The 15,205-nt window shown below is 60.6% G+C and overlaps 2 protein-coding genes across 8 annotated transcripts; one reads left to right on the top strand and one right to left on the bottom strand.

The window, feature by feature from the left end:
• The first annotated feature begins 1,187 nt into the window (after positions 1-1,187).
• Positions 1,188-9,128, top strand: SYTL4 (synaptotagmin like 4). 6 transcript variants are annotated; one of them, XM_065846231.2, is made up of 17 exons: positions 1,188-1,248; positions 2,016-2,177; positions 2,300-2,515; positions 3,031-3,140; positions 3,275-3,389; positions 3,554-3,661; positions 3,952-4,075; positions 4,183-4,273; positions 4,445-4,548; positions 4,657-4,743; positions 5,077-5,255; positions 5,447-5,549; positions 6,461-6,622; positions 7,391-7,496; positions 7,885-7,984; positions 8,482-8,690; positions 8,812-9,128. In XM_065846231.2, exons 2-17 carry the CDS (start codon positions 2,068-2,070, stop codon positions 8,952-8,954), a joined length of 2,067 nt encoding a protein of 688 aa, XP_065702303.1. In that variant the 5' UTR covers positions 1,188-1,248; positions 2,016-2,067; the 3' UTR covers positions 8,955-9,128. The 6 variants fall into 6 exon arrangements, with proteins under 6 accessions (XP_065702303.1, XP_065702302.1, XP_071669570.1 ...); XM_065846230.2 differs by lacking the exon at positions 1,188-1,248 and adding an exon at positions 1,264-1,663; XM_071813469.1 differs by lacking the exon at positions 1,188-1,248 and adding an exon at positions 1,264-1,663 and having other exon boundaries at positions 4,660-4,743.
• Positions 9,129-9,490: 362 nt separating this feature from the next.
• On the bottom strand, positions 9,491-15,195 carry SRPX2 (sushi repeat containing protein X-linked 2). 2 transcript variants are annotated; one of them, XM_065846677.2, is made up of 10 exons: positions 14,644-15,195; positions 12,725-12,811; positions 12,440-12,631; positions 12,136-12,312; positions 11,638-11,764; positions 11,415-11,536; positions 11,119-11,298; positions 10,837-10,970; positions 10,638-10,759; positions 9,491-10,334 (listed from the first exon to the last, which is right to left on the bottom strand). In XM_065846677.2, exons 1-10 carry the CDS (start codon positions 14,711-14,713, stop codon positions 10,154-10,156), a joined length of 1,392 nt encoding a protein of 463 aa, XP_065702749.1. In that variant the 5' UTR covers positions 14,714-15,195; the 3' UTR covers positions 9,491-10,153. The 2 variants fall into 2 exon arrangements, with proteins under 2 accessions (XP_065702749.1, XP_071669572.1); XM_071813471.1 differs by lacking the exon at positions 12,440-12,631.
• Positions 15,196-15,205: the final 10 nt, after the last annotated feature.

The following is a 15,205-nucleotide window of genomic DNA, read 5'->3' on the forward strand; positions in this document are numbered from 1 at the left end:
ATGACAGGCTTGAGTGCCAACCATGGTGCCTTTTGCTGTCTAATTGTGGCTGCTGATGAGGAGGTTATTTTTAGACAGCTGTACACCTGCGAAATGCTGTAAGCGCTCGACTTCTGCCGTGTAATTTAAAGCTCAGTTCACACAGTAAAAGGGATGGAGGAGAACTGACATTAACTCAAAACAAATGCTTTTGTAGACCAAAATAAGGAACAGTCCCAATGCAAAACACAAAAAAGTTTTCTTAGAGGGTTTGAATCTCAAACGGGTTTCATGATTTTTAGCCTTTGCCAGCAACCCAGAGATGACACCTAGTGGAATTCAGGTACAATCACACTTAAATGATGTGATAGAAATCATAATAATACAAGCTGTACAATTTACTGGCTAATTGGAAGATGGGCATGAAGTCTCAGTAATTTAACCAGGTAAACCTTCATTTCTTAAATAATTTCAGAGTTTTGAAGGTACAAGATCTACTACCATCAACAAAGTATGTCATATGAAACTTGAATTTCTGATGTAATTGCATTAATAAATATTTGCTTTGTTTTCATTTACAGCCAACTGCACTGGAGTTGAAAACTTCATGGCCTGCCAGTGTAATAAAGACAACTTGTATTTCCTGTCAATGTAAAAACGAAAAGCCTTTTTGCACGTAGGTTCTGAGATTGGCCCCTGAGGGGCCTCAGGGTTGACCTCAGCATCACGCCATGGGAGTCTTTGCCTGATCTTGGGCTCATGCTGGCCCTGTCTCTCTGCCCACGAAGGACAAGGGCAGAGGCTGGAGCCTTGTGGGGAGGACATTATGGCCATGCTGCTTGGGTCGTGTTCCCTTACCCGTCCCACCGTCCTGGGGACGCCGGGAGGGTGCCGCAGCGGTTCGAGTGGCTGTAGACTTTGTGCCGGCTTCTGTGTGCTCTTTGGGAGGAGCCGCCTTCCTAGACAGGGCAGTGGCGGAGCAGCCGGGGCAGGACGCCCAGCTCCGGGTACCCAGCCGGGCTGTGCCCAGCCGTGCCGGGGGGAGAGCAGGCCGCGGGGCGGGGGCCACAGCTCTGGAGGTGCGGAACCATACCCACGGTGCCTGGAGCTCCGGACACCGGGCTGGGCGGGGCGGGCACCGCCTCCCGCCGGGGCCGCCCCGTCGGTGCCGCAGGTACAGCGGGCGCGGCCTCTTTAAGAAGGCGGCACCGCCCCCGCTCTGCCCCTCCCGCCGCCGCTGCCGGGAGGCGCCGGCTGGAGCCGCTGCAGGTACTGGACGGCCCGAGACAGGGGGGGGCCGGGGAGTCTTGGGGCCGGCGCTGGACCTCGCCGGTACTGAAGAGCCTGGCGTCCGGCCCGCTCCCCCCTCGTCCCCGGGCGGCGCCGGGGCGCGGTGCGGCTGCGGGGACGGGAAAGTCCCTCCCGTCGCGGTCGGCAGTGGCCGCTTCCAGCCCCCATCCGTCTCCCGGCTCGCCGGTGCCGCCGCCTGGGACAGGGAGCGGGGGACTCCGGGCGGGCTCCGGAGCTCTGGGAGCGCGCCTCTGCCCTCCTTCGCCGGGACTGCCGCGGCCGCCCGGGGTCGAGGTCAGCGCTTCTAGGCCGGATCCTGCTCCTGCCGCTGCTCCGGGTGCGCGTCCCCACCCCGGCTGCTCTGCGTGGGGAAGAGCAGCTTTCCGAGCCCGGGGTGCGTTTGTGGGTGCAGCAGCCTGGGGCAGCTCCTTCTGCCCCGGGGCTGCTGGGCGCCAGCCGCGGTCCTACGGAGCCGGTGAGGTCAGCGGGGCTGGCAGGCGGCCGGCAGCCCAGCCCGCAGCAGCGCCGTGCCCAGGGCAGGGCCGCGGAGGTGGCGGGATGGGCTGGGTGCGGGCGCCCGGGGCACCAGCTGCGCCCAGAGTGTGTTGGGCGCAGTGATGCGGGCTGGGGGATGGCAGCTTGTTCTGTCTCGGGGTGCAGGCATGGGGCACCCAGCAGAGGGGGGCTGAGGTGGGGCTGCGAGCCCGCGATGTGGCTGCTGTGCTGAGCGGCTGGTTTACTTACAGCACGGACACGTCCCACTACTTCTGGCGAGGGTGAGCAATCCCGGGCAGAGCGATGTCAGAGGCTGTGGATCTGTCCTTCTTGTCGGATGCGGAGAGGGATTTGATCCTACAGGTCCTGCAACGTGATGAGGAGCTCCGCAAAGCAGAGGAAAGGCGAATCAGGTGAGGATGTGGCTGGGCCAGGCAGGGTGCTTGCTGGTTTCCCTGCTTGGCTCCAGAAGCAGTTGGTGCGGGTGATGGGGCTGGGGCGGTTCTGACGGCTCCTGGTTTTGGGGTCTGAGCAGACGCCTGAAGAATGAGCTGCTGGAGATCCGGCGCAAGGGAGCCAAGCGAGGCAGCCAGCGCTACAGTGAGCGGACGTGTGCCCGCTGCCAGCAGAGTCTGGGTCGTGTCAGCCCCAAGGCCAACACCTGCCGGGGCTGCAACCACTTGGTGTGTCGGGACTGCCGTTCTTACAGCCCCAACAGCTCCTGGCGCTGCAAAGTCTGCACCAAGGAGGCGTGAGTACCCAGGGACAAGTGGCAGGGACTCTGCATACCCTTCCTGTTCTCTTCCTCCTCCTGGTCACCCCAGCTTAATGCTTCGTGGCCAACCTTTCTTAGCCCAGCTGGTCTTCTCCAGCACAGGGCAGCTGTCTCTGCTGTCAGTTCCCAGGGTGGGTACTCGTGGCTGGGTGATGGAGAACTGGCTTGTGCTGCACACTTGGTCTCCTTCATGCCCTCCCTGCTCTTTTTCCTCCTTGACTCTGGCATAGCCCCTTGGCCCTCACGCGGCCTGTGTTTCAAGCACCCCAGGTTTCCTCCCTCTTGAACTTCCCTGCTCCACAAAGCCCATCTTGCTCTTGTGTTTGGGGATGTAGCTGAGCCTGTCTTCTACCTAGTGCATCATCCCTGCTGAGCCACTTGCCAAGCTTGCCCATGGTGCCTGTGCTCTCCATGGCTGTGGCAGCACCAAGGGTGGCAGTAGGGCACAGGGAGTAGCCCCTGCTGCCCCTCACTGCCCCCCTGCCCTGCAGCGAGCTGAAGAAGACAACGGGCGACTGGTTCTATGACCAGAGAGTCAACCGCTTTGCCAACCGCCTGGGCAGCGACATGGTGCGGCTGTCCCTGCGGCACAGGTCGGCAGGTAAGGATGCCACAGCAACACCTTCTCCCGCAGCCCAGCCCCCTGGGATGCTCCAGCTTTCCCTGGTGCTCCTCTGCCCAGTGTGGAGCTGGCTGGTACCACACGTGGTCCTCCTGGTGCCTCTCTCCTTCCAGCCAGCAAAAGGGAGACTGTGGGACAAACCCTCCTCCAGAAAGCCCAGCTCAGTGAGCCCAAAAGCTCCTCCGCAGCCCAGCAGCAGAGTCCCCCAGCACCCCGGGAGGGGCCCAGGTGAGGGTCCCTGCTACCACTCCAGCTCTGGGCACCCACCCCCATCTGCTGCAGGGACAGGAGGGACGCTGCAGCCCTGTTTGGATCATTGGTGGCGCAGCAGATCTCTCTCAGGCTGGCCTTCTCGCCAAACAGGACATACCTGTGGTTTTGTTTGTCTGCAGTTTGTTTCCGGATGTCTCAGACCCTCCAGATGGCAAAAGCGACACAGAGTCCATGGAAAACATGAGCCTGGATGGCTACAGACCTAGTCCTGGTGGTGTGGGGGGCAGGTGAGGGGCTCCTTTTGGGGGAAACTGGGCAGGTTGTGCGTGGCAAGGCTGGCCTGGCAGAGGATGAGGACCTTTGTGTGAAGTGTGTTTTGCTCTGTTCAGCTTCCTTGCCTAGTGAGGGGGAGCTGGCTCCTCTGGCTGGGCTGAAAACTGGCCATGCACAGGCAGGTCCTCTGCCCCCCAGGCTGGGGTGCTCTGCAGAGCTTGTGTGGTTCCGAGGAGCTTGTGGGGAGATGGTGCTTCCCAGCTGTGCTCTTGGCCTGGGACAGACCTTTCTGTGTCCTCTACAGGAGAAACTCCCTGGAGAGAGCTGCCCCTCCCAGAGATGGAAAACAGGTTGCAGCACCAGCAGGACCTGCTGCCTCCAGCCTGACCCTCCCTCTCCGCTCCAAAACCGCGCTCTCCACTGGACGAGTGCGTGCTGCTGCTCCGGCAGGCTCAGCCCTGCCCTGGGGCGTGGGGCTGGGAGTCGCGTGGGGTGCCCAGCCCTGCGCTGCTCTGAAGGGACCCTTCCTCCCCAGGATGCTGCCGTGGGGACCTGCAGCAGCACCTTGGTGGATGAGCATGGAACCATATTCAAGAAGAATCCCCGGCGGGTGGTGAGGCCTGCAGGTGAGAGCTGCTTGGGTGCAGGGGGGACTTAGGTGCCAGCCTGGTGGAGGCGGGGCAGCAGCTTGTCCCTGTGTTTTCGGTGCAGGTGGGAAGGCTGGGGCAGCCTCTTGCTTGAGGGAGTGCCAGTCCTGCACCACGGTGCTGCCTCCTGCCTCACCACCTCTCCTGCAGACTACACCAAGTCGGTGATCGACCTGCGCCTGGAGGAGTTTGTAGGGGAAGGTGCCTCTTTGGGGGACCGGAGCAAGTCAGTCCCTGGCCTCAACATGGAGCTGGTGAGACCCTCGGTGTGCCGCGGAGCCGGCTGCAAGGTGGAGGAGCTGCCTGGCTGGCCATGCCCTGATGCTCCCCACACAGGCAGCTGATGAGTCTCTTCTTGTTAGGAGGAGGAGGAGGAGGACATTGATAACCTGGTGGAGATCCATCGCCAGAGGGTGGCCCGGGGCAGCATGCGCAGCGGCACCTCCTCGGTGGGTCCCTGCAGCGTGGCCGTGCTCTGCTCTGCTGTAGGAAGACATGGTGGAGAAGGGCAGTGCCGACAGGTTGGGTGGGAGGGAGGCAGAGTGGGCAGCTCCTGGGGCTGGGGGGCAAGAGTTTGGGGTGAGGGGGCTTCCTTGCCTTGAAAAGAATCGAAATGTGGAGACGCAGCTGTCTTCCAGGGAGCTTGGCAGTCATCCCCAGCCATGGATGGGTGAGAGAGGGCTAGGAAGGTAGCAGAGGAGGCGTGGGGAGTAGCCTTGCTGCAGAGGAAGAGGGACCCACCAAGCGATGCTGCCCTGGCTCAGCCCTGCTGTGTCTTCCAGAGCACACTGGGGAGCATGGTCAGCATCTACAGCGAGGCCGGCGACTTCGGCAATGTTGCGGTCACCGGGGGAATCTCCTTCTCCCTGAGCTACGAGCAGAAGACACAGACCTTGTTCATTCATGTGAAGGAGTGTCGCCAGCTGGCCTACGGGGACGAGGGCAAGAAGCGCTCCAACCCGTGAGAGCTGGGGTTGGGTGGCCAGTGGCGTCGCTGGTGGTGCTCAGCTGGGTTGTGGGGTACACACCAAAGATGGGATCTGTGAGTAGGGATGGGTCTTGGCGAGGCAGGAGGTCTGGGGTTGTCCTGGGGGGCAAGGGGGGTGATATGGAGTTAGTTGTGGGGAGGCCCTGGTGAAATGCTCCCTGCAGGTATGTGAAGACCTACCTCCTGCCCGACAAATCCCGACAAGGGAAACGCAAGACGACCATCAAACGCAATACCATCAACCCCCAGTACAACGAGCTGCTGAAGGTGAGTGGGGACAGTCTGGGGGCCTGGCATACACTTGGCCCAGGGGATGCTGCTGGAACAAACCAGGGGATGGATGGGCTCCAAGCCCTGGGGTGGGGGCTCTGCAGAGGCTCCGTGTCCAGACACAGCATGCTGAAAGCTGGAAAAAGCCACTGCCAGGCTGGGTCACTGCTCAGATGGGGCTGTGGTGTCAAGCCCCAGGTGCTGTGGTAGAGGCACAGCTGTAGATGAAAATCTGTGTGTCTCAGCCTACATTCCTGTGGCACCACCCAGAGCAGGGGCGTTCTGCTTCCTCTGGGCATTGTTTTCCATGGAAAAGGCTCCTGGGCCGTTGCATACAGATTACAGCAGTGGGAGGAGGGCAGCAGGGCTGCAGAGGCTGAGATAAGGCAGTTCTGGGCTCCAGGGCAGAAGCACTTGGCGCTGCCCTTCACGGTCCCTGCTGTGGCCACCACCGGATGGTGGGAAGGGCTGGCTCTGTCCCCCAGCCTGGCAGTGTGTTGCTGAGGCCAGGTGCTCTCTGGACAGGAGGGAATTGGGAGCTGTGGTTTGGTTTCTGGGCTCCCTCAGCCCTGGGTTTGCTGAGGTCTCACGCTCTGACCACCTGAGGCTTGGTGGGCTGGCAGAACTTCACTTGTGGTGGGATGGCCAGGTGCCACGAGTCCTGGTCCTGGCTCTACATGAGCTCTGAGGACCGTTTGCCCAGAGAGCCTGGGCTCCTGTACCACTGCCCGGGGGCTCTGAGGTTTCAGCAGGCTTTGGAAGGAGGATGAACAGTCTCCTGCGTGCATCCACCACTCCTCAAACCTGTCTCCTCTCCTGTCTGAGGGCTGTGGCTGATGGTGTATACAAAGCCTGTCCCCTGCCTGGTGCTGCTTGCTCACCGCTGGTTTTCTTGTCTCTCTTCCCAGTACGAGATTAACAAGTCCCTCCTGCTTGCGAGGACACTGCAGTTCTCGGTCTGGCACCATGATCGCTTTGGCCGAAACACGTTCCTGGGGGAGGTGGAGGTCCCGCTGGACGCCTGGAACTTCGAGAGCCAGCTGGAGGAGTTTCTGCCCCTGCATGGCAAGGTGCTGGCCCGGCCACCCCGGTCCTCCCTTACCCAGCCCTGCCGGGGGGTGGCCCTCTGTGGGCAGAGGGGTACAGAGACCTGGTCTGAGAGCTGCCAAAAGGCTTGTGCTAAGTCAAGTCTTTGGAGAAATGAAGACCCTGGAAGCAGACAGCAGTACTACTCTAGTAAAAAAGGGCAGATCTTCTGCCTTGAGCCTAGCTTCTCTCCTCTTCCTCAGTAAGTCCACTACGTGATGCTGCAGGACTTGTCTCTGCCTCGTCAGGGATTTTCATTCTGCTTGCTTGATTGCTCCGAGAGCACAGCTCTTCCCAGCTCCCTGCCCTGGCCAGGAGGAACTGGAGAAACAGGGCAACAAGTGAGGGAAATTGGCTGTGACATCGTGCTGTGGGCTGCAGGGGTGGGCACGAGGGCCTTCATGCAGCTCAATGGCAGCAGCGGTTACTGCTGCTGGGATTAAGTCTGGTTCTTTAGATTAACTCATGCTGTGGGCTCAGCCCTCCATGTTGCTGGGGTTCGAGCAGCTAGCGGAAAGTCCTAAATAGAGTTTCCTAAGGGGAGTGATTGAGCCAAAGTAGTAGTAGCCAAAGGAACTGGTCTGAGTTTGAGCTGGTAATGCTGGGGAGGGTCTGCAGGCATTTGTGCCAGCTAAATCACCTCTAGGAGAAGCGTTTGGCCCAGCTTGGGGAGGTGATGCATGTAGAAGAGCCCATCAGCATGTCTGCTTTGGCTTCTCCAGCACTTTTTGAGAAGTCTTGCCTCTTTGCAGATCGGGACAGATGCTGCTGGTCTCCACCAGTACAAGGGAGAGCTGGTTGTCTCTATGAAGTACATCCCATCTTCCAAGCATCCTGGGGCTGGGAATGACAGGAAGGGTGAGTGATGGAGCTCCAGGATCTCTGTATAGGCTGCAGGACCTGCTCATGGCCAGGCGAGATGAGTCTGGGGGTGCCACTGCAGCCTTCTGCTCTGCAGCACCTGCAAGGCTGCTGTGGCTCAGGGCAGATCTGGCTGTCCTCAGTTGGCCTGGTAGTCCCAGTGCTTTTCTGGGGCTGCACAATGCCAGACCATTGGGCCTTGCATGAAGCAATTGTCTACATTCACCTTGGCTGGCAGGGCCAGGAAAGGAGGAGGCAGGAAGAGATACAAGCTGCAGATCTGTGCCTGCCTCTGCCATGAAGGCTGTTCAGCAGGACTTTTCTAGAAATCAGTGGTGGTGGAAATTAAGGTTGATTAGTTCTTGCTGTGTTGGGTTTTTCCCAGGCAAAACAGGGGAAGGTGGTGAGCTCCAGGTTTGGATCAAAGAAGCCAAGAACCTCACGGCTGCTAAATCTGGGGGGACATCAGACAGCTTTGTCAAAGGGTGAGTGTGGGTTCTGGTGTGGGGGGCAGTGAAGGCACTGTCCTCCCTGGCTGCATCCCAGGGCACTTCCCAGAGCTGCCACAAGGACCTGGGACAGGGAAGGGTGTCTCTGCTATCTGCCACACGCTGCCTACTTTGGTACCCTGAAAGTCTCCATCTGCCCAGAGCCAAGATGCTCCTGGGTTTTGCTTTGTTGAGCAGTTGTGTTGGGAAGCTGTGTGCATGGCAGGGCTCCAGCTGCTGTCAGATCACCTTCCCAGAGGTCACCAAGCCACCAGGCAGCCAGTCCTTGTCCTCTCCCCTCCTTAGACTGCTTGCAGTCTGCTGAGTGGCTTTTCAGGAGCTGGGGAAGCGACCCAGCCCCTTGCAGACCATTGTGGCTCTTCTTGGGCCATGTCAGAGGAGGCCGGCTCCAGACCAGGTCCTGGGGTGCCCCAGTCCCTCGGCCAGAAGGCAGTTGCACATTTGCTGCTAACCAAAGGGGCTGTCTCCCCCAGCTACCTCCTGCCACACAAAACCAAAGCCTCCAAGAGGAAGACGCCCGTGGTGAAGAAGACCCTGAACCCTCATTACAACCACACTTTTGTCTACAACGGCATCAACCCTGAGGATCTGCAGCACATTTGCCTGGAGCTGACGGTTTGGGATCGGGAGCCACTGTCCAGCAACGACTTCCTCGGGGGTGTCCGTCTGGGGGTGGGCAATGGTGAGCAGCCCTGGGGTCCTATCAAACCCTGGGGACAAGCAGCCTTGCTCAGGGCTGCCTCACTCGTGGGCACGAGGCTGCTCTGGCACTGACTTGTGCCCACATCCATCTTTTCTCCTAGGCATGAGCAACGGGCAGGCTGTGGACTGGATGGACTCCACAGGCGAAGAGCTGAACCTGTGGCAGAAGATGCGCCAGTACCCAGGCTCCTGGGCTGAGGGGACGCTCCAGCTCCGCTCCACCATGGCCAAGATGAGGCCATAGGCTGCGGCACTGGCACCGGGATTCAGACGATGGCTGGCACCGCTGCTCAAGAGCTGCACAGCCTGGCAGGGCTGCCAAACATGGTTATTTTTTTTGCTTATATGTTAATAAACATAACCTCGTCTAAACAGGCTTGGGCAGAAAGTCTTCTTGCCCTTGCTTTGTTTAAAAGTTTTCCTTTTGTCTTAGCCTTTGCACCAAATTTCAGGCTGAACTAGAGTTCTTGTGGACCCTCCCTTTTTCCCCTCTAGGCAAAACACTGTGAAATGTGTTGTTGTTTTTTTTTTTTTCTTCTTTCTTTTTTTCTTCTTTCCATTCTTCTTCTTCCCACCCCCTTTGTTTCACAGTCTGCTCCCTCCTTGCCTTTTCCACCCTCCTCCCCCAGGATGCTGCCAGCTCCAGGATGGGGCACCCCTGCACAGCCCAGCACCAGCCCTGGCTGCAGGGCCAGGATGAAGCCCTGTGGGGTCAGCCGGGGGGGCTGGGAGTAGTGGCCCCCAGGAAGGATTGCTTTCCCAGAGCTCGCTCTCTGTCATGACTTCTGTACAAATTTATTTATTTCAAGTTATTCTACTGTCGAAATAGTTCCCAGGAAGGGTTGCCCTGTGGCTGGTGGAAAGGAAAGCAAGGGATGGGGCAGATGGATGCTACTGGCTTTGCTAAGCGTGGGGCAATTCACTTTTAGTAAAGGTTTCCTGGCATCTCCGGCAGGACCCTGGCAACAGTGTCTGCCCGGCAGAACTGACCCCAGGTCAGGGGGAGCAGGTTCAGGTTGTGCACAGGGTGAGGATGGTCACAGGGAGGGTGAAGCTACTGCATGAGAGGCTGTTGTGCTGTTCTCTGCCTATCCTGCCTGCTCTCCCCTGCTCTGGCAGCCCAGTATTGGGGTCTCTTCTCTCCCCCTGCTCTGGGGCTTGAGCACAGGGGCTCTGGCATCTCCTGCCGTGGTCCCAGCTGGGCTTGAGCCATCCCACACCACAGCCGGAGGCTGGTCCTGGCTGCTGGGCAGTGGGGATGCTGCGGGCACGTGGTCCCTGTTCACCTTTCTGTGCCAGAGCAGCTGGAGAGGGGTTCCCCTTCCCCTGGAGGTCCTCAGCACCCTGGTCTTCCTCTACAGTGGGCGACTAGATAAGCGGAAAGGAAGGTGTCTGTCCCCCGAGGCTGGTGGCGGTGGAGGGGGGGTTCTCCCCGGCACTGCCTCACTCGCAGGGGTCCCCGCTCTGTGCCCGCCGTTCTGCCTCCCGCTCGCTCAACAGGTAGGTGTCGATGAAGACGAAGAGCTCATCAGGGTTGACGGGGGAGATGTAGCGCTCACGATCGATGCCCGCCTTGTCCAGCAGCACCGCGTTGAAGTGGGAGCGGGTAAGGTGCAGGAACTGCCTGGGGGTGCAGGGGAGAGCTGCTGGTCAGGGCTGGGGGCAGCTGAGCCTGCCCACCCCATGCAACTGTGCTCGGGTCCTCCGGGATGGTGGCTCCCATTTCTTCCTCAGCTGTGAGCTCTTCCTCAGGGTCTGGTGATGTTCTATTTGGGGGTGTCCCCACATTGCACAAGCCCCTCTGATGCAGCAGGAAGGGGCTGTCCATGAACCCAGCTGCAGCCTCCTGCTTTGCTAGAGGTATCCCTATCCCCTGTCCCCTCACACAGGCACTTGGCTCTCCAGGGCAGCCCCCAATCTACCCTACCTGAGTTCCTCGATGATGCTGAGAGACAGCTGGTGCTCTCGGATGCGTCCCACCTCATGCGGGGGCTGCCCCACCAGCTCCACGGTGGTGACGTGACGCAAGTCCAGCCCACAGGCAGCTTGCTGTGGAGAGGGGGCATGGTGAGAGGGTGCTGGGGGGGGGTGGGGTGGGAACGGGGGCGGTGGGACCGTTTCCTCACCTGCAACATGGAGATCTGCATCTTGTAGTAGCGGTTAGAGGGGTCGGGAGCTGAGATGACGAGGAGGCGGCGTTTCTCGTTGAACTGGTCCAGCAGGCTGGCGGCTGAGTTCACAGCTGTGTTGATCTGCATGGCTGGGGCGAGAGGCCAGCGTGTGGGGAGATGCCATTTTCCCCCCCACACAATCACCTCTTCCCCACCCCTTTGCCTTACTGGGCAACATGCACTTTGAGCACTGGGCATTTCTGCAAACAGGTTTCCCCGCTGTCCCATGCCACTTACGTGCACAGAGGGGCTGGGAGCCCGTCCACTGCTGGGTGGACTGGCAGACGCGCAGGGAGGTGCCCTGGCGCTCGTAGCCCCCATCGCACAGGTACTCGCAGGTTGCACCGTAGTTGTTGCCGTCAGAGGTGCAGGAGATGTAGCCGTTCTGTGGAGGCTTCAGGACGGGGCAGCGCCTCACTGCAAAAGGGGAGGCTGGGTGAGGGCTGGGGGTGATGAGGCACAGCCTCAGCTGTGGGGTGCAGAGCCTGGAGCTGGAAGGGGGCACCCAGCAGCCCCAGGGGATCCTGCTTCACCTTGGACACGGACGCTGAACTTGCAACTGGCTCGGTTGTACGCCTGGTCGTAGGCAGTGTAGCGGATCACATGCTCTCCTTCAGGCAATTCGGAGCCGGGCTCTGGGCCCCGCAGCATCACCCTGCACCCAGCACACGGGTTTCTCCATCAGGGCCCTGGGAGGGAGCACCCAGCCTGGCCCCCAGCCCTTGCCAGCTGTGCCGGCAGTGCCTCCATCCTCACCTCTTGATGATGCCATCGGCAGAGTCCTTCACGCGGGGGGCATCCCAGTAGACAGTGGCGGTCAGCTTGCCGGGCTCAGCTATCCGCTCACGGGACTCCGGGCAGCGGATCTTGGGAGGCTCCAAATCTGCGCACAGGGAGGAGAGGGAGTGGGGGAACCCGTGGGGGCTGGGGCTGGGCTACCAGAGCTGGGCACCATCCCTGATGCTCAGTGACCCCAGGGATGCTGTGCACAGCCTGGGCACCCCAGAATGCCAGCACAGAGTGACCCAATCCCAGACCAGCGTGGCCTGCGCCAGCCCCTGCTTCAGGACTAACAGCACCTTGGGGAGCAGCAGGGACAGGGGTCCCAGGGACAGGGGGTGCAGGAGCCGGCACCTGGCAATGGTCAGGTCAGATGTAGGGATGATAGCTGTAGGCACCCCAGGGATGGAGGATAGCCTGCCCTCGCGTGCCCCAGCAGTGTGGGGCTGGGAGGACAGTAGGGTGAGAATTTACCTACACAGATTGGCTCGCTCCCGCTCCAGCGCCCGTCCTCCATGCAGATGCGGCTCCGGTCACCCTCTAGCTGGTAGCCAGGCAGGCAGGTGTAGTCACAGCGGGAATCCATCTGCACGCCGGCCGAGCACACGTAGGTGCCCCGCAGCACGGCGGGCAGCATGTGGCACCGGATTTCTGGGATGGAGAGAGCAAAGAGGGGAGGTAAGCGACGGTCCAGCCATGCTAGTGGGCAGAGTGCCCAGGCCTGGCTGCCGCAGGTGCCCGTGGGGACACCAGTGAGCCAATGGCAGGGCACACTCACGTCGGCAGTACGCCATCCCGGACCAGTGGCGGCTGGGCAGGCACTGGACGGTGCTGGGACCCACCAGCCGGTACCCGCGGGTGCAGCTCAGCTCGCAGCGTGTCCCAAGGCTGCTGCGGTAGGAGCCCCCCCGGGGCGAGTAGCAGGTGGCCTCTCCGCGGTGGATGTTGAGCGTGGCACACCACTGGGGCACTGGGGGAGAGAAGGGAGGTGAGGGGGGTGCCTAGCTCTGCCATGCCTCAGTTTCCCCACGAGGACATGAGAGATAGGCTCAGGTGCTGTTACCTCTGCGATAGTCCAGGGCAGGATCGGGAGGGGCTTCTTCCACGTACACTTCATTGGCGTGGCTCTCGGCTGTGTAATAGCCAGACCCTAGGGAGGAGGAGATAGACAAGGGGGCTGTGTGATGGTTCATGGCAGCAGCAGCATCCAGGTGACAATGTCTTCCTGGGCAGCTGCATCCTCCAACCTCAAGACATCCCATGACTGTCCAGTGAGTGTTCACAGCCCCCAGCAGACTCTGTCCTGCTGGTCTTGGGGCTGCCCTCAAGGGTTAAGCTGGGAAGACAGCGAGCCCAGTCCCCTGCGACAAGATATGCGCTGGCACCAGACCGCAGACTAAACACTGGCAGGGGCAGCTGCGGTTACGGAAGGAAATGAGGGCTGGCGCAGTGGGCTGGCACTGACCCCTGGCTTCGTGCTGCTGAGAAGTTCTTCCACTGTCCCCGTGGCACCGACCCTGCCATCGGCTGTCCCGAGGGAAGGAAGAAGCTGCTCTCTCCTGCCCATCCCAGTGGAGCCCCTGGCCAAGAGGGCCTGGGGGGGATGCAGCCCCTCACACACCAGGGAAGGATGAAGCTGCTGGAGGGGCTTGGCTGGAGCTGCTGGCCCCATGCCATTCATGCTGTGCAGAGGGGCCCCTGACCCCATGGACACGGGAGGACATAACTGCACCATTCTTGCAGGCCACCTTCTGTCCCACATCATGTCCCCATGGGAGCAGCAGGCAGTGAGGGAGCCGAGCAGGGGGAGAGGGCTGGCACCCTTCCCGTCGGCCCCTCGGCACAGCGGCGTCTCAGCCGGCCGCGGCATTCCCCAGCACTGAGCTCACGTTTCCGCCGTGTTTCCGCCAGCCCCCGCCAGCGCTGCCCCCTCCTCGCTTCCAGCCCACCCCACCGCGGTCCCCACTCCGGTATGGCGGGGAGGCTCAGCCCAGGAGGGGACCTCGTGTGAAGCAGCAGACCCACCACGGCTGCATTCATCTCACTTCCCCTTGCTACCCGTTTTGAGAAGGGGATATCCACCGAGGCTGAACCAAACAGCAGCCTTGCCGTCATGGGAGGAAACTGCATTACAAATCTTTCCAACATGAACTTTACTACAGAGCAGCTCCCCAACGCTTCCCACAAGCTCTGTTAAGGCACCCACTCGTTTCCACAGAGCTTTTTATTCTGATGCCCTTCCCCTGCTGCCATGGCTGCCTTGAGGAGCAGAGGGGCTTGAGATGAGCCCAGGGCTGGCACACATGAGGCTGGCAGTGCGGATGTGCCAGAGAGCAACGAATGCTTCTCAGAGGGGCTGCTGAGCCCCCATCGGGACAGTGGGGACGGGGTATGCTCTGTCCCCACAGGCAGATGTGCCATTTAATTGCGATGTTCCCTTTTAGTGCAGGCTCTGCCCTTTCTTCTCACCTGGGGCTAGCTTGCAGCTTTGCCTGTGCCGGGCAGGAGCATCCCCAGCCAGCTGTGCTGGCAGCGGGACCAGGGGCCAGGGGCAGGAGAATGGAAAGGGAAACCAGCCCCAAACAGGGTAAAGGCTTTTGATCCTTGACCCAGCTGCTCAGCTGCAAGGGGATTTGGATCTGAGCGTTCTGTCCAGGCAAACATCTGCTGGCTGATGGCCCCTGCGGGAGCAGGGAATCAGCAGGAAAGCTGTGCTCCTGCAGGCAGGGGCGTGATGGAGAGGCTGATTTTCCGCTTCTCTCTGGATGCCTCCCAGCACCCCGCTCCGCTCTTCCCCGTACCCCACAGTGCAACCCCACAGGCACCCCATACGCCATAGGCACTGATGCTCTCCCCAGCACTGCTGTACCAGGGCACCCCTCCTTTCCTCTCTCCCTGCCGTGAGCCCCCCGTTTGGAGCAGGACCCTGCCGGCTGCCATCCCCGGGGAGCCCTGCTGTGCCCGTACAACCCCAGCTCTCACCTTCATGCCACGTGGATGACACCAGTCTGGCGAGGACAACCAGCAGGACGGGGGCCGCCTCCTGCGCCATGCCAAGGGTTGGGGGGGCTGGGGGCCGGCCAGCCCGCCTGCCGTACTGGGTCCAGGGGCAGCTGCGAACCCCAGCGACGACAGAGAGGGGGCTGGACGAGGCTGCCTGACTGTCCTGCCTGTCCTTGCTGCCTCTGCTGAGCAAACCTACTTTTCCCTTCTGCTGCCCGTCCCCAACATTCAAAAGCCGTGAGTCAGGCCCAAAGTGATGAGATTGTCAAAAATAATAAATCCCAGGATCACCCGTTTTCCAATGCACCTCCTGCTTCTCCGAGGCTTTAAAAGGTTGTGAGATTTTTTTCTTTGCAAGCAGAAGATCCAGGAGCTGGTTTTGACACAGGAGAGAGCTGAGCCAAGCCTTTGCCAGCCCTGCTGGGCTCCAGGAATGAGGGTCCTGAGGGGCCGAGGACAAAACCACAGGAACCGGGACCCTTTTTCCACCTCCCGCCAGGAGGGAGGGAGAGACCTCACTGCAGACGGCAGGCTCCAAAAC

The sequence above is a fragment of the Patagioenas fasciata genome, chromosome 11 (genome assembly GCF_037038585.1).
Source record: "Patagioenas fasciata isolate bPatFas1 chromosome 11, bPatFas1.hap1, whole genome shotgun sequence".
NCBI lineage: Eukaryota > Metazoa > Chordata > Aves > Columbiformes > Columbidae > Patagioenas > Patagioenas fasciata.